The sequence below is a fragment of the Callorhinchus milii genome, unplaced genomic scaffold (assembly GCF_018977255.1).
Source record: "Callorhinchus milii isolate IMCB2004 unplaced genomic scaffold, IMCB_Cmil_1.0 Scaffold5, whole genome shotgun sequence".
In the NCBI taxonomy this organism is placed as follows: domain Eukaryota; kingdom Metazoa; phylum Chordata; class Chondrichthyes; order Chimaeriformes; family Callorhinchidae; genus Callorhinchus; species Callorhinchus milii.
In genome coordinates, this window is record NW_024704746.1 from 9369140 (window position 1) to 9396943 (window position 27804).

At 40.9% G+C, this 27804-nt stretch overlaps 1 protein-coding gene across 6 annotated transcripts; it reads right to left on the reverse strand.

Moving 5' to 3' along the window:
- Nucleotides 1-310: 310 nt before the first annotated feature.
- On the reverse strand, nt 311-27600 carry dhx9 (DEAH (Asp-Glu-Ala-His) box helicase 9). 6 transcript variants are annotated; one of them, XM_007895570.2, is made up of 28 exons: nt 27375-27600; nt 24399-24554; nt 23541-23681; nt 22336-22444; nt 21820-21926; nt 21300-21448; nt 18683-18729; nt 18038-18174; nt 17535-17624; nt 16698-16859; nt 16091-16168; nt 15117-15308; nt 13985-14126; nt 13101-13183; nt 12670-12826; nt 11694-11794; nt 10672-10888; nt 9682-9776; nt 9122-9195; nt 8666-8818; nt 8053-8213; nt 7497-7608; nt 6206-6367; nt 5258-5385; nt 4079-4308; nt 3204-3319; nt 2306-2503; nt 311-1413 (listed from the first exon to the last, which is right to left on the reverse strand). In XM_007895570.2, the coding sequence occupies exons 2-28, from the start codon at nt 24507-24509 to the stop codon at nt 648-650; spliced, it is 4218 nt and encodes a 1405-aa protein (XP_007893761.1). In that variant the 5' UTR covers nt 24510-24554; nt 27375-27600; the 3' UTR covers nt 311-647. The 6 variants fall into 6 exon arrangements, with proteins under 6 accessions (XP_007893761.1, XP_007893758.1, XP_007893760.1 ...); XM_007895567.2 differs by having other exon boundaries at nt 22336-22447; XM_007895569.2 differs by lacking the exon at nt 27375-27600 and adding an exon at nt 26245-26259 and having other exon boundaries at nt 22336-22447.
- Nucleotides 27601-27804: the final 204 nt, after the last annotated feature.

Here is a 27804-nt window from a genome sequence, read left to right on the forward strand (position 1 = left end):
GTAAGATTATCTACGTTTATGATGTATTAACCTGCCTTTTCAGTAATTCCAGAGTGCTACAGTAGCCCAACATAAAAACGAATAAGTGCATTGTTTCTAGTGATGTCTCCCCAAGACAAAGGTCTGAGAACATGCTCCAGATTAAGTTGGTAAAATCTGAAATCAAACTTTTTTTTAGAATCTATCTTTTAAATTCTAATTCCCGGAGCATCATCAGTTTCTCAACAAAGGTCCGATTTCAAATTCAAAAACTACTATTTAGTGCAGTGCAAGCATCACACTTAAAATAAGCACCACTCAAATCCAGGTGTTCTTGTTCTGTAGTTGTACTTTATTTCTTTTTGTTAAAGACAACTAGAATCAAATGGAAACATTTGAAACTAGACGATTAATTACAGTTGTACTTGCTTCAGTATTCTAAATTTAGAGACGCTACAAGTATATTTCCTAATCTTCAGCATTCAAGCAGCACACTCACGTGCACATTAATCAAAAACATTAGGACAGAACGAACAAACTGGTTACAACATTTGCAAATATGTATGCAGTGTTGGCTCTTTTCTAAAAAATAATTAAATACAAAGCTGTATTACTGTATTAATCCGTAAAAATTGTGCACCAATGCAATTTTGGTCTTTTGCCCTTTTCTAATAACCACTTCTGTCTCCCCCATAGCTTCCTCCACTGCTTCCATAGCTACCTGCTCCTCCACTAGTATAACCCCCTGCTCCTCCTCCACTAGTGTAACCCCCTGCTCCTCCACTAGTATAACCCCCTGCTCCTGCACTACTGTAGCCCCCTGCTCCTGCACTACTGTAGCCCCCTGCTCCTGCACTAGTGTAGCCCCCTGCTGCACTACTGTAGCCTTTTCCTCCTGCACTACTGTAGCTCCCTCCTCCTGCACCACTGTAGCCCCCTCCTGCACCACTGTAGCCACCCCCTCCTCCTCCCGTACTACCGTATCCTCCTCCACTACTGTAGCCCCCTCCTCCGCTACCGTATCCCCCTCCACTACTGTATCCCCCCGCTCCTCCTCCACTGCCATAACCCTCTGTCCCTCCACTACTGTAGCCACCTCCTCCTCCGCCACTACTGGAACCACCTGTCCCTCCACTACTGTAACCCCCTGCCCCTCCGCTAGCATAACCCCCTGCCCCTCCGCTAGCATACCCCCCTGCCCCTCCGCTAGCATAGCCACCACTTCTGCTATAGCCACCTCCTCCTCCTCTGCCATAGCCACCATAACCACTACTTTGATAGCTGCCACCGCCACCACTGTAGTAACCTCTAGAGCCACCATATCCTCCTCCACCTCTTCCATATCCTCTCCCCCCCCTATAACCAGAACCTCTTACGCTAAATCCTTGGCTGTCAAATCGTGCCATTTTGGGAGGACGAGGACCATCACCAAATCTGCATTAAACCAAAACAGATTATATAAGCGCTGAAAGAAACTAAAACCGAGTAACATCTAAGGGTAATAAAAATATTGGATGGGAACAGTTTCTCATAATCAAGGTAACAGAAGAAAATAGAAATTGCTGGCAAAAAGCAATCTACCCCTCTAATAATTGTTTTCCCCTAAATTCGTTTAGACTAACAATGTGCAAGGAAAACCTTTCAGTATCAATAATGTTTGGCATCGCCACTGGTTAAGCAGATTGATAATCAGATTGCTGCAAAAGACTGGCGATAAAAATTGCAATATCTTTATCTGCAAGAAAATGTTCACCACTGGGGGGAAAAAAAACTAGGATAAAAAACCCAAATTGACATCTTTATTGGATTACACTTTTTATTTGCTGTCAAATATATAAAGATGGCCAAACTTGATCGCACCTCACCAATAGTAAATTTTAGTTTTGCAGGCTGATAAAGTGTCTTTATAGCTGCAAGTATGCAGCATGAAACTTCTTATACACAGGCAAGCCCAGAAGTGTGCAACAAACCTCAGAATTCATTTTAACTTTGAAGTTAGGACTAAATGTTCACTCAACCATTGCAGCTGCAGGGAAAATTAATGAACTTTGTGGATTTTGTTGTAGTTTGTGGACATTTCTATTTGCCTTTTCCCATTAAAAATTACTGTTAAAAAGCAGCTTGGCTTATAGTTCTGCCAGAAGCCCTTTTGAATATAGGTGTGATAACTGCTTTTGAACTATTACTATTTTAGTTCCAAAGCAGCATCACAATTTATCCAAAGAACTGTCTGAAATCAATTGGAAGGTCTAAAAAACACGTGGTTAGAATTACAGGTTCAGACTGCTCGAAAATGCAGCAAAAGTATCAGAAGAATGCAATTTACCTTGCATTTGACAGGAGGTTGATGCCTGCTGCTCCAGGCTTTGAAATCTGACGGATCATGTTCAGCATGCGTTCATGTGTGGGATCCATTTGCCGTATGAATTCAGGATCCTTTGCAACTTCAACTACTAGTGCCTCCATGGCTGCACGTAAAGCAACAATTGCAGCAGCCGCAGTGTGAGACATCCGCAGCTTTATCCTAAAGCAAGACATTATGAACAGCATGTAATGAAAAATAGTAACCGTGGACTGAAGATTGAATGGAGTCTAAGCTGTTCATCGCAGATCTGCGGATTACGAGGACAAGAAAATTCTCAGAAACTAGCCTGGGCAAGTTACCTTCCAGCTTTGTAGCCAAAGTGCAACATCAAAAGTAATAGATTCCCCCCCCCACCCTCCCAAGTACATCTTATCAATGAGGTCAGTTACTTTTAAAAGAGTATTGTAATATGATAAGCTTGATATTTTCTTCTATCACTTGATGGTACTTTTAATAATCAATCCTCATCCAACTCACAAAATGAAATCATTCTCAAGCAGCAAAATTACTTGCAGATTCTCCCTGCATTTTCTCCAGCTTTCCTGAAGGGCTGACTTGTATTGAATTAGCCCAAGCAACTAAATTTGCATAAATAAGGCCATGAACCTGGGACGTACCAGGTTTGAATGGCTGCTTCACTCCAGAAAGGCAACTCAGCCAGAAAGAAGGGAACCACTACATTTTGAAGCTTGTTAAGCCCACAAAATTTATGGCCAATTTACTTTACATTTGATTCTGTGAAGCGCTTTGAGGCATCTCAATGATGTGATAAGGCGTTATATAAAATACAAGGATTATTATTATTTTAGAATGCAACTAAAGGGATAGTAGAATGGTCACCTGTAACAATAGCTCTTACCACTCATCCATCAAAACGATTGTGCCATCTGACATCACCTTCTTTGAGCCATAGAATAGGAGCTGGAGTGGACTCACCAAAGTCATCCCTTTTGCAGACACAGCCCGAGTGCGAATCTGAAGAGGAAAGCACAACATCAGTTCCAATTTTTGGGAAGTCAGAATCTACCACAAACCGCAACCATAATAAAACTTCTCCCATGCAGGAAATTGACTATTCTGTCTATTCAGTACTGCTTTTATTCAGGATTACTGAATAGACTAATGATACCCAATTATCTAACCATTCTACAAACATATTATACACACAATACCCACAACAAGAAGTTACAAACACTACATAATCTATGAATGTTAGACGGCTGATTCTTCTGCTTCATGAACAGATTTACTAGTTTGCAGCTGTATAGTTCTAACTTTCCCTCAAAAATCTATTTAATCCAAAGAAAACCTTTCTTACAATAAGATAACATTTGAATAGCACTTTTCACATTCGCAGGACGCCCCAAGGCGCTGTGATATTCTTCTTCGGACATTGACTCAGTTCTTAAAGACTGAGATATTTACAGTTCAGGAATTAACTTTTTGCTGAATTATCTGTCAACAAAGCCTCCTTCAAAGCAACATTTTTAGGGGAGAGAAGAATAGGGAATACTGTAGCATACAGATCCCATTGTACTATTATAATAATAAATAATAATTATTATTAATAATACTATTAATGCTTTTAGCAAACAAAACTTCTTTAAAAAAAAAGCAACCATCTTGTGAAAATCTAGTTTGAACAACCAAATGCTTCTTGTACTGAAACCATGTTCAGGCTGTTCAGCACACACAGTGTCCATCGAATAGAAAGAAGTTTGTTGCTTTGCTCACCTTCTCCCCAAACACAAAGAAAGGGGAAGGGTACTTCATATCTTGGCTACTGAAGGGACAATTTACAGATGATTTATGGATAAGTGCATTGCGCCCTTCTGTAGTTAAAATTTTTCTCTTCTCCTTGTGATAGCAGACATTGGGATAAAGACCAAAGCAGAGGAGTGAGATCACCACATCCAGATTATTATCTGGTCCAGTGTTGTTAAATACTTGAGTCATCAGGCTCTCTGTTGGGAAGGAAAGCAAAGCTGTTGCTCCGTATTCACAATACATTGGAAAACCAGATACATGATTGGTTTCACAGCATCATTATTTAAATAAGCCCCTGTATGCAAACAAAAAAAATCCTAACTCTGCACTATGTCACAAATATAACCGCCAGACGACAAATATAACATGCAAAGGCCAGCATTTCAAGATTCTCTTGGCTGCCTCTGACTTAGAGTAAGGATCCATGATCTTCTGGATCTTATCAATATGTAACGATTGTGTGCATGCAGTGATCATGGGGGAATCTTAAACAAGCCACTGAGCCCCACAACTCTAGTTTGAGTTATTAGCAGACCATGTCCCACTAGACTTCCATGAATATGTTTATCTTTAAAAGGCCTCTCCTTTAGCAAGGCAACACACTGGGAAGATAACAATAAAAGGGAACAAGTTTACATTATCTCAACTGCATGATCAAATGTTCTCCCATCTCTTTTGGCGATGTCAATTCTTGTTGAAACAAGATTTCACGAAAACTGCTCGTGTCAACCTGCATGTACTACAATTAAATGGCCACTCTTCCCGTGTGAGCCCTGGCAATGACGTTTTGCCAGCCAGTGTAGCACAACCGAACCGGATCCCATTCTCACTGTGCTTTCCAGCATGGATTACAGGACAGTGATTAGGAGCAGGACCCTGCGCTCACTGATTCCTCTCCTCCATGACTCAGATAGTGAGGGAGTTGGAAGAGTATCATCTGCTGTACCAGCTGAGATTAGCTCACCATCAGAGAATGAGAATAAAATCCGTGGATGTCTGATCTATACAACATGGTGGTGCTTTAACCAAAAGTACTTGCAACGTTTTAATAATTCTAAGATTTTTACCAATATGAACTAATTTTACAGTCATCAGCATTACATTCCATAAGAGCAGTTTAAGAGCCTCAATCTTATTTAATCTTACCTTCAGGGAAACCAGCATTAACCAGGATATCTTTTAGTTGTACCTTAGCCTCCCAGGTCATTCTCAAGGTGGCAATGTTAAGCCTTTTATGTTCACAAAACCTTATTTCTGCCTCTTCACCTCCCATCCTAGCAAGTAACAAAATAGCAAACATTTATTAGGTGATGAAATGCACATCAAAATAAATTGAACAAAAGTAGAGGAGTTTATGTAAACAAGGACACAATGAAGTCACATTTAAGTTAAATCCGAATCACAAATAGATTCCTTAAGTAACCATTATTACGTCATATTATGCAAGTACATATCATCCAGATCAGAATTCCCATAAATTGGCATAATCTACCAGAAAGGCAACTCAAAAGAAAAAGAAACATCTGCTGTCCCTGATACTTCAACGTACATGTTTTAATGCTTGAAAATAAGATAAATTCTGGTTAAAATTTTTATGTACAACAGGTGATTTTTATTTTTAAAAAAAGGGAAGTTGATTGCCAATAGGAATGAGCAACATCTAAGCAAATGGAAGGTACTACATGCGCAACCACATAACTTAGCTGCACAAGTTTGGATCAAATTTTACTCTTTTATAAGTTAATAAATCAGATTCTATTCAATTCCATTTCGCATAACTTGTTTCCATTGCATTTCAGAATTGGCATGCTCAGCAACGGGATAAATGAATATTTTCGTACAACTCCATTTATTTTGGCATTGCTTTTTAATTTATGCTGCCTTCCTTCCAGCATAAATAATATATATAAATAATAACACATAAATGTGTGTGTTGGCACTAAGGAACTGATGTGGGAGAAGAGGCTATTCATATCAGAATTTGGTGGATTACAACATTGTCCTTTGATTCTCAGTCTCAAGACCAAAGGAATAGTCAGGAAAAGCACGGTGCCATAACACAATCTGTTTGCACATTAGTAGTCTGACAGATACCTTGCATCGTCCCAGGCCTGGAAAACTGAAAGCAGAGCCACATGATCTGAGAAACGGGTTCCTGCAAAGTTCCGGTGCATGTAACCAAGTCGTTTACCTTCATTAATAAAAGGCTCTGGAAAACAGGTGGCAGCAGATATGGTGCACACAGCATCCCCAACACTGCAACAGAAGAGTCAATCAGTAACATGCCAATCAACAATATTAGCTTCCAAATTAAATCCACAACAAATGGTTAAAAATTACTGCACAAATGTTAAAACTAGTATGCGTATCTATAATCTCCCCTGCTGCATCCCACCCACACATCAGACATTTCCGCTGGCAACTAATCCCAGAACATTGTCTGTTTCTTTGTACTTATAACTTCCAGTTTTTTGGAAAAGGAATTAGAAAAACTTTTAGTCCACTCAGTCCCCTTGGTGCACCGTATCTGGATTTGAAAAAAATCTTAAACTACAATTACTCCTCAAGGTGGCAGTCAATTCCATACATTGATCTTGTGTGAAGATTTTTAATGTACTGATTGTTTAACCCATAAATGTTCCAAGATTTTGACAATTTAGTTTTACACTAAGTGCCTTGGCTACATGGACCTACCCCTAACCTGTCCGCGTCCCAACCAAGCTCAGATTCTAGCTGCCCTGCTTTGGGAATAGTTCAGCCTACAAACTGAGCACAGTGGGGATTGAACCTTGCCCTTCCCATACTGTGATGCTATTGTTATGATTCATGAGAAATTTCAGATGCAGATGTTATAAAATCTCTCAGTAACCTCGTTACCTCCATTCTGCCCTTTGGCACCCTCGTAGACCACGGACAATAAAGCTTTCTTGTTATTCCGCTTTGCTTATGAAATGTAACAGAAACATAGCACAACACACGAGGAAACCCAGCTAAATGCTCACTACACTGCCAAACCATTGCCCACATCACACTCTCAGCCTCAACTCACTCTTGTGTACAATGAACAACAAGCATAGGATGATTCAAGTCAGGCAATTTCACTGCTAAGCATAAGTTGAAAGACCTGATTTTTTTTTAAAAAAAGACTGATTTCTGGGACCACCGAAGCACAGCAAACTATCTTAAATTCTTGAATTTAAAGCTCATTTCTACCAATCATTTTAATAAATCTGAAAAATAGTGTCCTATTGTAGTCGAGATTGAGGGGGCCAACAACAGATAGGACATGCAGTTCACAGTATTAGGGGGAAGATACAATAGAGGAATTATTCCAAGAGTGACTCTGGTGCTTTTTCTGCCTCTATAGTAGTTCTTTGTTACTCACTGGAATATACAACCCATTATCATCATCTTGCCAAGACGTGGTTCAATTGGGAGCCTTGCCAAGATTCGGCCCAGAGGTGTCAGTTCATCATTGATGTCGAGGGCATCAAGTTCTAAGAAAGATAAACAACACATTTAGATTTTCCAGTTGTGCAGATTGGATGCACTATTATACATAAATTAAGTATTAAAACAAAGAACCAACTTATTAAAAGATGTCAGAATTGGATCAAGATCAATTTCTTACATTGTAAACTGGTGAGTTTATCAGATAAGAGAGTTACAGCAGTCCTAAATGAATGTGACCCGCTACAGAGTTGACTATAATCTAAAAGAATGACAGTAGTTCCTCTTCCTGAAGCAAATGACATTGGGAAGCTTTAGATATTTAGGAGTTTAGGAATATTAACGAATAAAAAGTGAGAGGGTTGCAAATCGATGGAAACATGGAGCTGTGTTTATTTTTTTTTTAAAAAGACAATATATAAAAGGGTGACCTGAGAGAGTTTGATTGTGAAGGAATGAGGTTTGACTACATTAATGTGACTGGGCGTTACCTCGCAGAGTGTGTTCTGCCTCAATAACTGCATCAAGTGGTGGGGGCTCAATAGCTTTTGCCAAGAATGGTCCAATTCCCCCTAGACGAAGAAGCTTGATGCTCAGAGCGACTTCATGAAGAGGTGTACGGAATATCTCTGGAGTCATGTGGGTTTCAAGTCTGAGAAACAGGCAAAAAAAAGTCAAAGGTACTATTCACAACATACAGTGTGCATTCTCAGAATTCCATAAAGACTCAAATAGGAACATATTTCAGTACAGTTTGACAATAGTCAATTCAGCCAATCTTCTCACACATGCTGGAACTCAATCCTGGAGTCCCTTGCTCCCTCCCTTATCTCGTTCATCTTAAGACCCTTTGGCCGGCCGGCCTCTCTTTCAGTAATCTTTCCCCTCTCCTACCCTTTGGGTGCCACATCTAGCTCAGGTGCCCAGCCAGGAGTGTTCAGAGCTTTGAGACATCCTCCTGACACGAAAGGCATTGTATAAATGTAAACTGACTTGTTTTGTTGCTCTGCCAGTAATAGCAGTCCAGGAGATTCTGCTACAAATAAACAGTAGGCTACATGGAAATGCCAATGTTAAGCTTTAGACTACAATTGGTCTCCTAACCTCTCAAAGCGTGCCCTGCTGCACAGATGGTAGCAGAAGCCAGGCCGTACACGTCCTGCTCTGCCTCGTCGCTGTTCCAGATTGGTCTTGGAAGCCCACACTGTAGCATAGTTGGTCATGTTGTTATGAGATGTGAAAAGCTTCACTTTTTGCCTGGAAAAAACAAAGAGGTAAATCCAAAATCTAATAACTGGCTGCCACTGCAAACAAACTTGGGTCCCAACAGTCTGATAGCCATTAGTTACAAATACTCCAAATTATCTCTGAATGAATGTGACCCGCTACAGAGTTGATTATAAATTTTTTACACATTGCAAAGTAAATAGACTCATCTTTCATACAGACCTTGAAAACTATCTTTTAACAAATTTGTAAAACACATTAGGTTCAGTAAGCTTACTAAAGTCTCAGCTACCTCTACGCAGAATCCTACATCCAGAGAAACTGGTCACTCACTTGCATGAATCAATGACATAAACCACATCATTAATGGTGATACTGGTTTCTGCAATGTTTGTTGCCAAAATAACCTGCAAATAAAATGGGACAGGATTAATCCTCACCATTTAAGGAACTTCACAAACCAGAGTACCAAAGTGATATTCCCACTCACAGACTGCACTTTCTTTGAAGTTGTTAAAAGTAATTGATTAGTATTAATTTCTTAAAATACTGACACCTTCGTTTTCTAGAAGATTCTCAATTACCCGAAATGTTTCGAACACACAAAACAAAATCGGGAGAATAACAAGGTCAGTTTCTTATTCTTCCCACTCCCCCTATCAAACTACCACCACTACATTACACCTGTATAGTGCCTTCACATCAGGGAGACACCCAAGACGCTGGACAGTCAAGGATTAGGACCCGAGTTGGGATCAGGAGGGCAGGGAGGAAGGGATAGGAGGGTGACCGAAGGCGTGTTTGAAGAGCAGAGTTTTGCGACGGGTCTTGAGTGAATTAGGTTATTATTTCCATCTTAGAACACTCATATTGCTCAATTACAATAATCTAACCTTTATGACGCCTGGTGGCACTGGATCAAACACACGTCGCTGTTCTTCCCTCGGAATCTGGGAATGCAACGGCAAAATCCGATACCTGTGGCTGCCTGCAGGGGAAAAAAAATGTTAACCTGGATATAAAACAGCACTGCAATGAATTATAAACAAACTTAGTTTACACTAGTCAAGTAAATAGAAGTTTGGGCAAATGTGGTCATTTTACCCTATTACTTTTGTTAAGATCCTCATCCTCACTTTCAAAGCCCTCCATGGTGTTGCTCCTCCCTATCTCTGCGACCTACTAACATCTTACCAACCTTCCCACTCCTTCCCCTCAGCAGACACTGGCCTGCTCCACGTACCCCACCCTGCTGGCGCCATCATCGGCAGTCGGGCCTTCAGCCCCCACCCCCTAAAACTCCATCCCCGAATCCCTTCGCCTTGCCCCACTATTGGCTCCTTCAAGGTCCATCTCAAGATCTCGCTCTTTGACCATGCCTTTTGTCATCCTCCCATCCCTACCCCTCTTGATTCCAACCCCCAGCTTGGGTGCTAATCCTTCACTCTCCACTGCCTTGAGACATAATTTCACAATTTGTTGTTGCCCACAGATATTATGTATCTCTTAGCATATCCGTTTATTGATACATTCAGTTTTTCATGTTATCACTGCTTTCTTAAGTTATTTCGGGGCAGATACAAAGTCCCACAAAACATGAAACCGTTCAGCCACTCTGCCCCGAAACTCTGGAACTGTCTCCTCAGTCACTCCACCTTGCCCCACTTCCTCCCTTCCCACTTTCAAATCTCACCTAAAGACCTTCCTTTTTGATTGTGCTTAGTCACCTCCCGCCTCCCTCTCTCTCTGGCTCAGCATCAGACTCCACTGTCAAGCGCTCCAGGACGCTATATAAATATGTGAAGGGTGCAGTGGGACTCCAGTATAAACACCAAGTCATCAGTGTAAAACGGACAGAACTGAAGCATAACAGAGACACATACCAAAGTGAGGGTTTGATTCCAGATGTCTCTGCATTGCGAAAATCAAGTTCCAGCCTGGCAAGAAAACGAGAACTGCACCATCCACACCATCCAGTGTCTCAATGTACTTGAGCAATGCTTCAATAAGCTCAAATGGCGTCTCCTTCTCACTCATCTGGGCCATAACACGCTTCGTTTCCGGACCATAGTCATCACTGCAGATGCTGTTACAATTCACCTAGCAATACAGACGTTGACCTTTACAACCTGGGAAACGTGGGTCCAGCAGCAATATTCAAATTATTTAAACTTGGACCAGTACGTGTTGAAATCGGGGATAAGAGTTTTCTAATCCACTGCCTCATATTGAGTAAGTTCAGGAAAAACACTGATTACTGAATAACTTCCTCCTTCCCCTTAGTGCACAGTTTTCAACCTTTTCACACATGAATTAAACAAAGAAATCTCTCTTGTCATCCCCCCTCCCCAATCAGTAAGAAACTTATTGCTATTTGTTTTAATTTATATTTGCCAATATCAGGAACTAATCTTTCAAAAGGATATGAGGCAGTTGTGGATCAGTTTATCCACATACATCAAGTTGCTCTGTAGGTTAGCCTACTGCACTAAACTATAGTAGGGTTGTAAATTTAAATTATATCAGGTCAGCTTTGCTTTCAAATTTTACAAAAACATTACTGCTCCTTTTTTGAAACAGAACACTCCCATATGCTGCAGCTGTAAATAAGTTGCTATTCAATGGTCCTTCAAGCGGTGTTCAACTTACTTTCCTTATCCAATTCATAGTCTCAATTATCACCACGTGTAATAAAATAATAATAATCCTTGCATTTGATATAGTGCTTTTCATGTCTTCTTGAAGTCTGAAAGCGCTTCACAGAATATACTGCAAAGTGAACTGACTATATTTGTGAGTGAATTTTGTATCAGTGCTTTAATTGGGCTGAAAAATAGTTTGCGGTTTCATTTTGAAGTTGACTGAATAGTTTCTAACCAATAATGTGAATAGTCTCAATTTGTACCTCCTCATCTTCTCCTCCATCCTCATCTCGGTCCTTTTTCTTTTTGTCCCTTGGCGGAGGGATGAACTGAGTCATCTGCACGCAGTCTTCAAGGAAATATTCTGGAAGAACAAAAGGTACTTCAGCTAGTGGAAAGCAGCAGGCATACCTCAAAGCTTTAAATAACTATGGATATGAAGAAAACCTGAAAAGGCAGGTTATCCTTTCTAACAATAAAAATCATAGGGGTTCAATTTTGCAAAGCTCACCTAAAAAGTACACAACTATATTCTACAGTAAATCCTTGAAGTGCTTTGAGACACTCGCCAGATGTAAAAGATGCCATCTCAAATACAAGAATTATTAATAATAAAGGGCAGTGTATGCACATGTATTTCAAACTGAAGTCTAAAAATACTCCCATTGAATTCAACCTCAAAATTACCCTTTTGTATACATATAATGTAAAAAGCTCAGATATACTTTGGGAACAAAAATAACTTTCCAAAGTAAAATAAAGAAAACACAACATGCTTAGATGTGGCATTTTGTATGAATAAATATGAAGCATAATTATTTCAATTCGGCGGAGGGATGAACTGAGAAATACAGATTTTCCACAATGGTTTTATGACAGTGAAAAATATAAAGGTAGTTTCACACATCTTCCTTCCTTGAGAAGAAAAATTCAAAATATCTTTTATTTTTGTACATGCAGAAACTCATCACCATGCTTTGACACAAATCCATCTCACTGCTTGACTCTGCCAATTCTCCAGCACGCATGGAAATGTATGAAAGTAGGATACTACCTGAATATTATTAGAAAGTTCTGACTCGTTGATTACAATTTTTATCCAACCACGGCTACCCAACTAGGTGTATTAGGTGTATGAACAATGCGTTTGGTTGAAATTGTGGCCATTGAAAATAACAGATTTAAAGCTGTCTTAAGGATCCTTCAATTGAAGAAACATCTACATTGACTATAACTCACCTTGAACAGGGAATGTTCTTCCAAACACCTCTATTATTGGACAGTCGAAAAAATATTCTCTGAACATGGTGGTATCAATAGTTGCAGACATGAGAATGATACGGACATCAGGATAAGCCTGGACAACATCCCTCAGAACCACAAGAAGGAAATCCGTCTGAAGGACAAAACAGGATCATTTTAGTTTAACAAACAATGTTCACCAGATAACATTGGAAGATGGGTGTGTCCATCAAATCTATAATAACTAAAAAAAAGAAAGGATTTGTAAATAAATAGATCTACATTATAATGTGAATATATTTTTGCTGGCTGTATCCTATATGTTGAGGACGAGACAAAAAAGAAATGAAGAAAATTGCTCAGCAGAAAAAAATAAAAATTAAAAAGCTACATTATAGATCCATGTGAAACCAGCTAACATTACTCACATTAATATCTCGCTCATGGATCTCATCCACTATTACATGGCTGATGCCCCGAATGCCAGCTTCCAATTTCCTCAGGAGTACACCTGAAAGATCATAAGTCACTTTCTTTAAAAAAAAGCACAAAGCTGCTTATTTGGATGCATAAATCCAATTCACATGCTGGTATATGTCACCAAATCGTTGACTTTTTTTAAAATCTAAAACAATTACAACTCATCTATTAAAAGTTAAGAACCCTGCATTGACTTATGTTGATGTGCCAAAGATCTCACAAAGGCTCAATCGGTACATACACTGCCATAGCATAACTGGGTTATATGAAACAGAAAGGTACGACATCTCTACTCTGATGAGTTAACTGATCTGAGCTGCAGTTTCTGGCTCCTGATCGCTACACTCTAAGGACGAAAACTTTGAATTGGACTTTGAATAAGACAGGATCTATTTGAGCTGCAATGCTGCCTCTCCAAAGCCAAACAACAATATGCATCAGTTTTCCTCTCAAACTGCTAAAAAGTGCAATTTCCCTGACCTTTCGGACCTGGAAATTACGTTTAACAAGACAGTGGTTTATTGTTTGATCTCTACCTAATTGCTTTCTTACCTTTCGATTCCTATTCCTTCCAGAAATGCATCTACTCATCTCTTGTACCCCTTCATACAGCTTCATTCAATATCTTTCCCTGGTAACTTATTCAACATTTGTAAAAATGTTGTGCCTCACTATTTTTACCCAGGTTCCTAGAATCCTTTGCTGATAACCTTCATTCAAAACACAAAAATTGCTCTTTCCGTAAGAAAGCAAGCCCAGTTTCCTTTATATCTTTCATATTAATTAATCATTTGAGGACTGCACATAATCTTATCTAGAACACAATACTAACCTACAGTACAGAACATTATGCTGCCATGGGGTCTCGGCAGCACAGATTCAAAACGAACACTGTAACCACAGCTAGTACCCAACTCTTCTCCACGTTCACATCCTACACGCTCCGCAACTGAAACAGCACTAATCCTTCGAGGCTGCAAAACAGAACAAGAGCAGTAGTGACGAAGGACATAAAGGTTTGCATCCATACACAAAAGTGTGCCCTTTCTGGGTTTTGAGGTAAAAGTTTAATCGATTACTAAGGAAGTCATTTGAACAGGAAAGACAAATAAATAAAAGGCACAAAGAAAAGTATTCGCTCATATTTAATGCCTACAAAAAGGCATACTGTAAAACATTGATTTTTTTGGTTTAATCAATTAAAAATTAAGTTTGTGCGTTTCGCCCACAAATGAGACCTGAGTTCAATTCCAGACAGGGCGAAACCTTGGGCAAGTTTCCTTACTCCACACAGAGCCTAATAATAATCCCTCCAAAACCAAAAACAATAATAAATTGGTCATTTTCAATCTACAACTGTTTGTGGGACATTGCTGTGCGCAATTGGCTGCCGCGTTCGCCCACAAATATACAGTCAATTCACTTTACAGTGTGTTCTGTGAAGCGCTTTGGGACGTCCTCCCGACGTGAAAAGCGCTATATCAAATGCAAGGATTATTATTATTATAAATATAGACAATTAACTTTGCAGTATATTCTATGAAGCGCTTTGAGATGTCGAAAAAACGTGAAATGCGCTATATAAAATGCAATAATAATAAAGCAAACGGTTTTAACATTACTAAGGCTGTAAACACAATGTTAGATTTTGTGTAGGAAGGATGTAAAAATTCATAATATACTCAAATGACTATACAATACAGGGGGATGTTGAAGAGAATGGGGTGGTGGGGGGGTGAAAGAAGAGATAAGATGACTGAATGCAAAGTCAAAGAGTTCAGTCTTGAGATGGACTGTGCAAGTAGGAAGCGAATGGGAGGACTTCAGGATGGCATTCCAGAGAGCGGGAGGAGCATTGGAAGAAGAAAGATTTTTCTCAAATGTGGACTGAATGGTGTCAAATATATCTGACGTTGACCTCTGCTGTTCACATCTGTACAACTTCTAGTTTCTTGCGGACCCACCTGTGTGACTACAATGTTACAGTCAGAACCTCGGTTATTTTTGACGAAGTAATCGAGGATGAATTGAGGAACTTGAGTTGTTTTACCACACCCAGTTTGACCTCGAATGATGATAACTGAATTGAAGCTGATAGCTTTGAGGATATCGTCTTCAAATTTTTTCACCGGCAACAATTCTCTTTCATTCAGTATCTAGTGAAAAAAGCACATTCAGCAACATCCAGAGCTTTTTTTAAAACCCTCTCCCCAACCCTTCCAAGAATACACAATCCTAGAATTTCTAAAAGGAACATAAGGATATAATGGTGGATGGCTCTGTACAAACTTTTATAGATTTCCAGAATCTCAATAATCTCAAGCAAATGAGTAACAGTTTGACCAACTGTCATTTTACACCCAGAAAAGACCTGACATTTCAGAGTGATGAAAAGAAAGGCATTGAATGCTTCACTGGTCAATACAATTTCACAGCAAATTCGTAAATTTGTTACTTCAAGAATACCAATTTTGGTGTAATGGATGGAACTGCAACTTATGGACCAGAAGCTAACCGGTCTCATCCTGGACTGTATGGGAAAGGCTAAATTGTCCCCAACATTCCCAGGATAAGGGAGATGAAACCTTCTGTTTTTGGAGCAGCCAGGTGAGGAGAAGGTCAATGTTGCTCTCTGTCTCTGGTCTGCCAACACTTACTGCCAAGGCTTATACACAAACACTAGCCATTTAGGCAGATTATCAGAGGACAACCAGCAATTGTGGAATCACACCCCAGGAAGAGGAAAGGCAATATACTAGTGGGCAGAAAATAAGAAAAAAATAATTGGGGCACAATAAATTTACATTAAAAATACCACCATTTAAATATAAATGAAACCTTATTGGTGAGACCATGAGAAAGAATTTTCATCAGATGAAATAAACTTTTTAGAGAATTCATGATATGGATATGCAAATTATATAAGAAAGGAACCTACTTGTTGCAGGTTGGTATCATTCTGCAGCTGGTATTGTAGTTCATTCTTTAGGTCGGCGCTGATTTGCTCCGAAGTAGCCTACAAATATAAATATTTTGCATGTGATTATAAATGTGACTAGTGGAGTATAAACACTGGCATGGACTAGTTGGGCCAAATGACCCATTTTCGTGCTGTGCATTCTGAGTGAGTTGACATTAAAGAATTGAAAGGTTTTCAAGAAAAGTTCAACTATAACAAATCAATGTTTGTGCTTGCTAAACCTTCACCTTTAGTAACCCACTTAACGTACACATAGTAGGAAAGGTACTAATTAATGGACAGATGGATACTCCCTACTTGGGAGAACATAGGAATAGGCCATTCAACACTTCGAGCCTGTTCTGCCATTCAATTAGATCATGGCTGATCTATACCTCAACTAATCTGTCAATTCCAATTTACCACTTTTTCCCCATATACCTTGATTACCTGACCTACCAATTTCTATGAATGATTATTTGTATTCTACAGAAAAAATAACAAAATGCTTGAGAACAATTAAAGAAATGCAGGCTCTTACAGTTAGTTTTTAACGATAGGCACTGTTTTTGTCTACATCACATACGTATGCAAGAGGTCCTTCATCTATGTTGCTGCTGGTCCATGGATTCCAGTTCACTTGTGGAGGCGACCATGGCACAACCCCTGCTTGGCTCTGGCGAAGAGACGGCTCAAAATGAGCAAGTTTTCCAACAGTAAGTGAAACTGGATTGCTGGGGTCTTCTGGCTAGAGATCAAACATTGCAGGGTAATATTTGTAATCACTTAGTATAATTCTACAGTTTCGCAAAGTTCATTAGACACCAAACAAGCCAGTGGAAAAAAATCACAAATATGAACAACTGAAACAGCAGATTTAGGTCTCTATGTCAACCACCACAAGATTTGATTTTCTATGAATATTTGACTGTAAAATAAGTGCAAGTACAAATTGGAGGTGCCATCCTTTGGATAAGAAGTTAAACTGAGGTGCTGCCTGCCTGTTGAGGTGGATGCTAAAGATCCCACAACACTATTTGAAAAGAGAAAGGAGTTTCTCTAGGTGTCCTGGCCGACAATTGCCAGATAAAATTCGGCATTTGCTTCATGGCTGTTTGTGAGATATTGCAGTGCTTAAATTGGCTGCTGAGTGCTTACAAAATACAGTCATTACACTCTGCAACAAAATCCTGTGAAGCGTTTTGAGATGGTTCAACACATAAGGTGCTAGATAAAATGTAAGCATTGCTATTCTATGACTCTGGTCGCTCATCTTCCATTAGGTCTTCCAGCCAGTACATACCAATGATGTAATCAGCAAAGGGAAGGACAGTGAAGGCCAGATTTCTGCACTATTTCCATGAAAACATTTGTTACATTCCAACTGCACATAGTATGGCGGAATAGTCGAAGCAATACTTACTGATAATACAAGCTCCAACCCCAATTCGTGCACAGTACTTTCAAGCTGACGCTCCAATTCACTTGTAAGGTTTAAATCATATGGCGCCACCTGAGTGATAAAGGATGTCACACATTTTCAGTGTAAAAATACTAACCCGAATCAATCAGGAGAAATTCAAAAAACACTTCCCCCAAATTAAACAATTGCAACATAAAAATATTGAGAGAAAAGCAATTTCAACTGGGCACTTATCTGACAAAATGCACATGTTCAGGTGCATCCCAATCAGCAACCAGAGTGTAATGGGATGGCAATTTGCACTACATTCAGGAAAAGAGTTTACCTACTTGAAAGATGCAGAGAACTGGAAGGTGGGTCTCTAGCAGATTTGCGATTCTGCGGGAACGCCTTGTGTAAGATCACTCATTTCATAACCGCCCATCTACAAATCGCACACCTCTATTATCATGCTAACCCAAAGCTGTACTATGTTCAATTTTCCGTGCAATCAGACAACTCACCTTTTCGGTGTCTTTCTTCTTTGTGTGACCAGTGAAAGCTTCAATGATCCCTAGATGGTAAAGCTGCCTGACTAATGACAGAGCACATGACTGTGCAGCCAGTTTCTTATTTGAACCGTGTTCACGGGCACTGATTTCTTAAAGGGAAAAAAAATAAAATTAATTTCATGTTCCAGCAAGAGTTTCAGACTGATTTTTGCAGCACTCATTTCTATTAGGTGCTCAATAGAGCAGTTCAACCAAAGACAGATAAAACCCAATTAAAATCACACCAGGATGCTAATAATGTTGTTCTATTTTGTAGAGAACCCAACCACTTGGAATTACCAAGATGTCAAAATTACACCATTTACAGGTCAATGTATATCGTAATATTGTATATTAATTGAAATAAGTGTCCAGTAATGAACACATCCAGCATTGTTTATTACACCAATGACCATCCATCCCTGAAAATGAAAGAATCAAAAGGCTACCTGTACAGAATTGAAATTTTCTGTGTTTCCCTCTCAAATGTAATTATTTAACAGATATAAGATGATTTCCTTTGTTCAATATCCTTTACAAAGGAGCCTTATTTCAGTTCATTAAAGATTTCCTATTACTTTTCATCTAGAGTACCTGGGAGAAAAAGCCAGCACTTACTTCTTCCCAGCTGCCTCACATGAAGCGTCATCTCTGCAATAAAACTCCTGTAATGACATGCACAATATCAAATTAACCATAATTTCAAGCAGTGTCACAAAATAACACACAAGCGACGAAAATGATTGAATTTGATTCCATTTTCTACCAAGTCATAAAACACATCACAAATGAACATAGTTAGAACCAACTTCCGAGGCAAAGGAACACAAGTGTGGAAGACATGTAATACATTTGATATTAATTTATGTATTCACTTTTTACTTTCGGTACAAACAAAATAAAAATATGTAATATTATGTATACAGGGTACAGGAACTCTGCTTTTTCTGGAGAAACTTTATAACCCAATGTTTCACTTTTTGCACTCAAAAGGAGTTAAGGTAAATAAAACTGCCCTTTTGGCTCACATCAATATATTTAAACGTATTTTCATGCAATGTAGTATGAAACAAAAGAAATGCATGTTTCTCAACCCATTATTCAGTAGTTGCACATGATAAAACAATGCACAGTTTTCTAAGTGGGAAAATGTTGAACATACCTGGAACTAGATTCTCTTCACTGGACTGTTACAAACAGTCTGATCACAAACACAACATAGTGTGTGAAACACTAAATGTACAAGCATCTTAAATTGTGTTTTAATGCATACACGCATGCACCAAAACTGAAGCTTTAGTTCTGTGGTTCTTAATTTGCAATAAATAAATGATCTGCTGGAAGGAATTTATTTATGAATAGGTCATTCATTCCCAGAATCTAGGTCCGGGTCTTCACATTTCCCCCAGTTACTGAACATTCTTCCTTTTATCTGTGTCGCTCGCTTCCATTTCTGTATTTGGTAAACTGACCTCAAGCACAGCAACTTCACGATTCAGAGAAGCCTGCTTATAAGCCCATTATCCACCATTCTTGGATGCCAGTATGTTTCTCTGCCAAACTCAGTAAAGTTCCAATCTCCAGCAGCCCTAGGACCCCTAGAATACCTACAGGAAAAGTGACACCAGAAATCAACAGCTGTGTATACCTGCTTGTACCATCATTCCTATAATGGAAGGATACCATGTGACAGCTTAGTGCAGCCTAAGCAACGTCACATGTTTGCAAACGAGATTTCTGGTGTCACCACACATACACACATACCCTTCCAGTAAAGAGATTAGAACGAGTGACAACCTTGCATCACTTAGATTCAAGTCAATAAATGTTCTTATGACTTGGTCAAATGATTGTAGCCTACATAAACAAGTGAAACTTTCTGTAAATTACAGGAAAAATACTGTATTCAAGTACCTTTCCCTAATAACTATAGAAGGTCTGAAAACTTTTAATCACAAAACTATCAAAGTGTACATATGTTTGTCTTCAAAAAGCGACTAAGAATTCTACATTGCCCAATCACTAAACTACCAAGATGCTCAAAATAATATGCAGAACTTTATGGATTCTATGAGTTTTGGCGGTCTCGAATTTACTGCAGCTCGCATATAATACAATCCACTCAGCGGAACACATTGTACAGTGGACTCCTGGTATTTGAGTCACGTAAAATTGCCAATTTGCAGAAGTTACCAAGTTGTACTGTTGTATACAAAAAGCAAGGACCAACAGAATTCACCAATTAGCAGATGTCTACTGTATTATATTAAATGCTCTTAGCATTCATGGGGGTAGTGGATAATTACCCCGTTGAAAGCTCTATGTATCAATGCAAGCTGGCTGAGAAATATACTGGCACCATAAGTGGAATATCCCCAAATAGCTCTTCAAAAGAACAGATTTTTCCCAAAAATGCTCTTCTTGGATAATTTGTTCCATAAAGAGTTAGTCTTTAAAAAAGTTAGTCTTTTATTCAGACTGCCTTCCTTTGCAGTCGAGTTCATTAATTTGTGCATATGCGCCCATTTGGGGTTGAAAATGAGGATTAAAACTCCCAACACTTTTGATAGCCGTAAGGGCCAGCAGAACTCTCACGAATCCCTTTGCTTCAATGTTCAAGTACTCAAAGCCAACTACAAAACCTGCGAAGAAAACATTCAAAGAAGTGATATGTACATTTGGCTAACTCCTTTATCCTGCTTAATTAAACTAACTAAATATAAAAATAACAAGATTAGAATACAGCCAATGCAAAAATATTTTTAACTATTAAACTAAAACATTTGTAAAACAATGAGGCTCTTCGCTGAACTGACTGGATCAGTGTCAACTGATCAAAACCGGCAATTATTTTTGGTCTATTTAGATGTATTTGGCATTTCTACAATTCAAATGCGTTCAATCATGACAATATGGTTTACCACCGTGTCAACTATTCCAATAATTTTAAACAAGTTTTCACGAGAAAACTCGCATAAACATTTATATATTCAACAGTGAAATTTTACCAGTGAAAATGTAGTTAAAATGATATAATTTAGAATCCAGTAAAAAGTTTTCCAAAATGTAAGCAGTTCAAAAGACACAGAAAATCAGAAAGATAGTTAACAGGGGTGGGGGGGAAACAGAAAGAAACTAATATCTGGTCATCATCATGAGGAACGAAGCCTGGGTGAGAATGATTATGCAATTTCTCTAACTGACTATAGACATACACAACCAGGATATGCCAAACCTGTTGTGGTCAGGTCCAACTTGAGCGTATTTATAATCTGCTTGAATCTTCTCTTTTTGGAAGTACTGGTTAAGTTGAGCTTTGGCGTTTTCAAGGGTCCAGTTGCCGTGAAGACCAGCATTTAAATCCAGGCCTTCTGATTCCAGGGTCTTTTTGAAACAAAAGGTAATTAATTAGATATTCACCAAAATATACTTCACTGCTCACATTTCGAATGGGGGGTGGGGGGGAGGGGGCTGTACATTTTTAATGCAAAAGTATTTATGATAGAGCGAGTTTCACATTGGAAGGATGTTTCAAAGAGTGATAATTGAGATGGCTTATATGCAAATAGCTGGAGTCTTAACTTCAAATTTTGCAAAGCTCTGTCATCCTGGTCTAGTTACTTGTGCGAGCACCATAAGCTGTCTCTCATTAGCAAGGTGTCATACAGTGAACAATTCTTTACATAGTTGTCTTACTGAATATAGCAAAACCATTTGAAAAGTTCATGATACATTGTATTTGTGAAGCCACTTACTGCTTGGGCTTCCTGTTCATCCCTTCTCTCATAATACTCCTTCAGGTTGGCTCCACGTTCCCAATAACCAATGAATCCTCCTGCCTTGCCCATTCCAAAGTCAGAGTCTGCAATGGGGAAATAGGTTTTGGGGAAATAGATTTTAAGAAAAACTGATCAAAGAAAACAGAATTGTTTTCAATCCCAGTAATGTATGTACAGTAATGTATATAATGTATTCCAGCATTATCAAGTTTAATCCAGTTTTCAGTTGGAAATAAAATTCAACCTTAATTTTCAATAATCGGTACTCAGTTCTTTCATCGTGTATTGGTCAGTTTATATTAAAGATGTTTGATTAAATAAAACTTGTCATTTACTCTCTTTACTGGAGGTACTGAAATGGTAAATATGCTCAGCACAAAATGATTAAATACATCTAGAGGAATGTTCATTTATATACTCTACTGATTTTATTTATACACTCTCAATTCCTGGAAGAGGCTCAGCAATTTTTTATGTAGAAAGTGGTCTCACCCGCTTCGCTAGCTATCTGTGGAGGACATGGTACATTTGCTGGCAATGTCCCCGGCACACCACCTTCTCCGCTTCCATCGGCACCATCAACGGCATCAGGTTGAACACCCTGCTATATTAAAAAGCAACAAAATTGTTGGCATCTACAATATCTTTCTCTACACACATACATAGAAAAGACGTAGAGTTGAAAAACATTCAGAGGCCCATTACTTTCACTCCTGGCATACTTTTCCCAGTGCTATCCCTACCCAACATGAACTATACTCCCCTCCTGTTGCCAGCCATACTTCTTCAGGTTGGCTCTACGTTCCCAAGGATAGCAAAACAAAAATGCCAAGAATCCAAAGGCAATTCTGAGGGGGTTGGAAAGTAGTCTCTCCAGAAAATACCTTCTCAACCACCAAATGCAGTTAGACACGATCCATATACACATGTCAACAGGCGACAATAGATGGTTGCAAATCCTGGTAACTTCTGGCTGAGGCCATAAATTAAAAGCACAATTCTTTATTGGAGAATGCAGTGAACTTCAATATTTGATTTTATGTAATTCTTTGGAAGGGACAGGGTACAGTCTTGCAAGTAAAATAAAGACTACAAATTAAAACACCAGCTGTTTAAAAAGCTTGTTGTCAACCAGGCGGAGTGGTAGCATTCTCCCCTCTGAGTCAGAAGGTTGTGGGTTCAAGCCCCACCTCGGAACTTGGAATCACATAAGGCTAAGCTGATACTACAAAACAGTGCTAGCGGTATATTGGATGAGACCTTAAACCGAGGTCTCATCTGCCTGTTCAGTTGGAATTTAAAGATCCTTATGCACTATTCAAAAAGAGAAGGGAGTTTCTCCCGGTGTCCTGGCCAACAACTCCCCAAATAAAATTGGTCATTCACTCCATGGCTGTTCGTGGGACATTCCTGTTTGAAAAACTGGCTGCCATGTTTCACCCACAAAATACAGTCAATCCACTTTACAGAAAGAACATCCTGTGAAGTGCTTTGAGACACCAACGACATGATAAGGCGCTATGTCAAATGCAAGGATTATTAATATTATTGGCCTCAAGTCCAGAAAAATGGCAAAAGTAGAAACCTAGATCCTACTATTCCTTGATAAGTCGCATAGAATAATACACTCTGCCCTAATATGCAATACAAAGAGTGCATCAGAACGTTAGAAAGACAAAGGATAAGTGGGTACTCACAGTTGTGTTAGGAACCTCTTCTGCTTTCATCTCCCCAGTTCGCACAAGGTAATTAACAAAATCTCTTGCAGCATTAGTTTGAGCATCCTTCTTACTGGTCGAGTTTCCCATTCCAGTGTAATTAAACCCATCTACTCGCACCTAAACAAGAAAGTATACTTAAGAGAAAATAACAGTGCGCCACTTACGTATAGGCCTTTCATCTATGCAGTTAAAAAGGGATAATACCAATAACACGCACAAATTCAAACAAGGTTAACCAATATTACATTTAATTGGTTGTGACAACTTTAATGTTTGGTCTCTAACATGTTTTTGTTCCCCAATCTCAGAGCTACCAACCTCAGGCACAAAATATATGCTGCCTTGTTGGGCAACCAATGCGCAATCTACACGAAGGTATGCCTCTTACAGGCTGTGAAGATTATCAATGGTAATCATCCTATCCTCTCAAGCCTTTGCTTCTGCCAACCCGTGCCTGATACTCCACAGAATTAGGGAAGCAGGGTGCCTACAGGGAGAAAGTGTGGATTCCATTCCAGGCATAGGAATTTCCACATGTAGGTGACATTGAACTCTGTCTGGTTTGGATTTTGGATCCACTTAAGCATGGTGATGGGATTTTGCATGCACCAGACACCAGCAGATAAAACAAAAATAGTCATACCGAAAAGTTTGAAAAGATGGGTTTATACATCTCCAATATGCTTGAAACCATTTTAATAGATGCAAGTACAAAAACATTCTCGGTGAACAATGGGGCTTTTGTGACCAGAACAGGATCAACATCGTTACTACATTTGCCACGTCAAGTCATATTTAGGACAAAACAATTGATGTTAGTTCAATACATCTTACCTCACAGACGAACTTCTGACGGTTCTTGTTACCAGCTGCACGGATATCATAGTTCGGAGTGACCTTGCGTTTTCCACACCAAGCATAGAGAAAGTTTTTTATGTCAGTCATGGTTCCACCAGATTGTCAGTCACTCCCAACATCAACTGGTTGTTTCTTGTGGAAATAAAGGAGTGTAAAATGGAATAAATATTCTGTGGCATTTTGGCTTTTGTTTATTAGGTTATTTGCATACAGGCAATCTTGTATTTTGCTCTATTGATTTCAATTGTTCCAAATAATTTTGACATGGCCAATCCCTCCACTCAGTAAGCACGATCCTGCTTCACTTCCCATGGTCCTCCCCATCTCCCCTCACACCCCGCCCCTAACCATCCCTCCACACCTTCGAACCCGTCTCCCACTCCTCTCTCACCACCATTATAACCCACATGAAACCGGTCACCTGCTGCCTCGACCCCATTCCTACCCCTCTCCTTACCTCCCAGCTCAAACTCCTTGCTCCGTTATTCACAGACATCATAAACCTCTTCCTGTCCAGTGGCACCGTTCACACCCCATTAAAAATGGCCGTTTGCCATCCTCTGCCTCCTCGTCCTCTCCACTGCCGTTGATACCATTGACCACTCTATCCTCCTCCACCACCTCTCCTCTCACTCAACCTTCATGGTTCTGCCCTTGAATGGTTCCGATACTACCTCTCACATCATCTCCGCTTCACCTCCACAAACGGTTTCTCCCTTAGCCTCCGCACCGTCTTGTGCAGCATTCCTCAGGGCTCTGTCCTTACTCCTCTCCAATACATGCTCCCTCTTGGTGACATCATCCGCAGACACGGGGTCCACATGTATGTGGAAACACCAAACTCTGTCTCTCTGCCTCCACCCTCAACTCCAGGATCACTGTTGTCTTGACAGAATGTCTGTCAGACATCAAGTTGAGAGCTAATTTTCTTCAGTTGAACGTCAACAAGACCAAGCCCTCCTGATTGGCTCCCATCAGCGCCTCCACACCTCAGACACTGACAGCATCACCATCCAAGGATGCACACTCCACCTCACTGAGCCAGTCTGGAATCTTGGCATCTTGTTTGATCCTCAACTATCTTTTATACCCATATCCGTACCACGACCAGCTCTGCCTTCGCCTACATCTGCAACATCACCCGGCTCCACCACTGTCTCACACCACAGGCCGTCAAAACCCTCATACAAACATTCATAACATCCAGGCTCCAACTATGCAAACTCCCTGCTCATCGGCCTCCCCAACTCCTTCCTCCATAGGTTGCAGATCATCCAGAACTCTGCGGCCTGTGTCCTCTCCCACACCAGGCTCCGTGACCCTATCCTCACCTGACTCCACTGGCTTCCCCTCACACAGAGGATACAGTTCAAGATCTTGGTCCTCACCTTCAAAGCCCCCAATGGCCTTGCTTCCCCCCACCTCTTTGACCTCCTAACCCACTACCAACCTACCCACACCCTCTGCACTAAGGCTCCAGCCTGCTTCATGTCCCCGGCCTCACCATTGACGGGCAGGCCTTCAGCCACCCTGAACCCACCCTCTGGAACTACATCCCGCAGTCCCTCCACCTCACCTCTTCCCTTGGCTCATTCAAGGCACTCCTCTTCGACCGTGCCTTCGATCACCCTCCTTCCTTCCCTGCCCTCCACCCTCCCTGATCCTGACCCCCAGCTCGGGTCCAAAACACTGATTGTCCAGCGTCTCGTCCGATGTTGTTGTTGTTGAAGGACTTCCATGCGTGTCGGACACCCTGCTGACCCAGAAAAACTGTAAAGGTGAGATTAAACAAGACACCCTCAAAAAAAAGTATTTTAATCACCAGAGCTACTCTTGTGACCTAAGTCAGAAGGTTGTGGGTTCAAGACCCAAGTCAGGATTTGGAATCACATTGTCTATGTTGACATTCCAATGCAGCGCTGGGGATGTTGCATTGTAGGAGGTGCCGTCCTTTGGATGAAACGTTAAACCAAGGTCCCATCTGCCCGTTCAGGTCGACGTTAAAGATCCCATGGCACTATTCGAAAAGACAAGGGAGCTTCTTCTGGTGTCCTGGACAACAAATCCCCAAAATTGGTCATTCATTCCATGGCTGTTCGTGGGACATTGCTGTGCTCAACTGGCGCCCACAAAACACACAGTCAAACCCCACTTTACAGTAAGATTTGGTGAAGTGCTTCGAATCGTCTCGGCGACGTGGTAAGGCGCCATTGTTTACTCACAAGCCGCCAGCGCTGCTGCAAGTCATTTCTACCATTTCCCACCGCCCACCCACCTCCATTTTTTTGGGGGGCTTTTGGTCACCAAACACTTCCTCCCCACAACATGAAGAGCTATGAGGCTTTTCACCCTGCCTGCCTGCCTGACTGAAGTCCTCAAAGTCCTCTTACCCCGCCGTCCCCCCGTCCCCCCCCACCCCCAGCCCAACGCCATTACTAAAGCAGCGACACAAAACTCTGGAAGAGCTGCCGACAGATGAATTCTGGCTCGTCTGGTCGCCCCGTCCGCGTTACGGGGGACGTCGCGCGGAAACATCGCGACGGATCATTATCCGCCACGAAAACGGATGGCGCTCCCGCGCGCCGATCCTCCGGGCGTCTCAATACAGCCGACCATTCGTACTGAATCCAATGGAAGTGCTTCCAAAGACAGTCGTCATCATTCTTCCACATGTTGTTGGGTCGGGGCAGTGTAGAGGTGGGGAGGGGGTGGGGTGGGGGGGGGGGGGAGAGAGATCATGAGGGTTAACAGGTCTTTGTGGATAACCAACCCTCTGGACCTGGTAGGGCGCTAAGAAAAAAAAGGGGGCGTTTAGTTGCAACAATAAACGGGAGAACGGCTTCGACCTGGGGTTACACAGGCCGGGCAGACGGGCCCTGGGTTTAACCGACCGACCGACCGACCGACCATCCGGCAAAAAGGGGGCCCGAGACCCGGCTCTCTGATACTCACCGGGAGAAGAGACGGGAGGTTGTGGGGCAAAGCGTCCCGCTGCCCCCGGGCGGCGCGCTGTCCGGCAAAAGCAGGTGTGAGGGGGCCCTCAAAGTCCAGGCAAAAGACAGAGCTGCAGCTCCTCCTCCTCTTCTTCCTCCTCTTCCTCTTCCACGTCTCGCCGCCGCTGCCGTTTCCACCCCTCACGCCCCCCGTCTCCGTCTCCAGGAACCGCCGCCGCCGCCGCTCCGGCAAAACAAAATGGCGCCCGCGCCGAGGCGCCGCCGCCGCCGCTCCCATTGAGAGGTGGGGAGAGGAACGCACTCGGACATCATCGACACCGTTGCCGCTGTGGGTTTTTTTTTAAAAAAATGGATGGATCGCACCGCTTGCGCTTTCCCTGTTTTTCTAATGATGCTCCATAATACGCAAAGAGGGTGGCAGGGGCTGG

Bases quoted from the DNA above. Each gene is read 5' to 3' on its own strand.
- dhx9 (XM_007895567.2), bottom strand. From the start codon at position 24,509: ATGACTGACATAAAAAACTTTCTCTATGCTTGGTGTGGAAAACGCAAG. The intron at 18,175-18,682 runs GTAAGTGCTGGC...TTTCCCTTTAAG, and splicing joins TGTGAGGCAGCTGGGAAGAA to AAATCAGTGCCCGTGAACAC. The intron at 5,386-6,205 runs GTATCTGTCAGA...GTTACTTGCTAG, and splicing joins CAGGCCTGGGACGATGCAAG to GATGGGAGGTGAAGAGGCAG.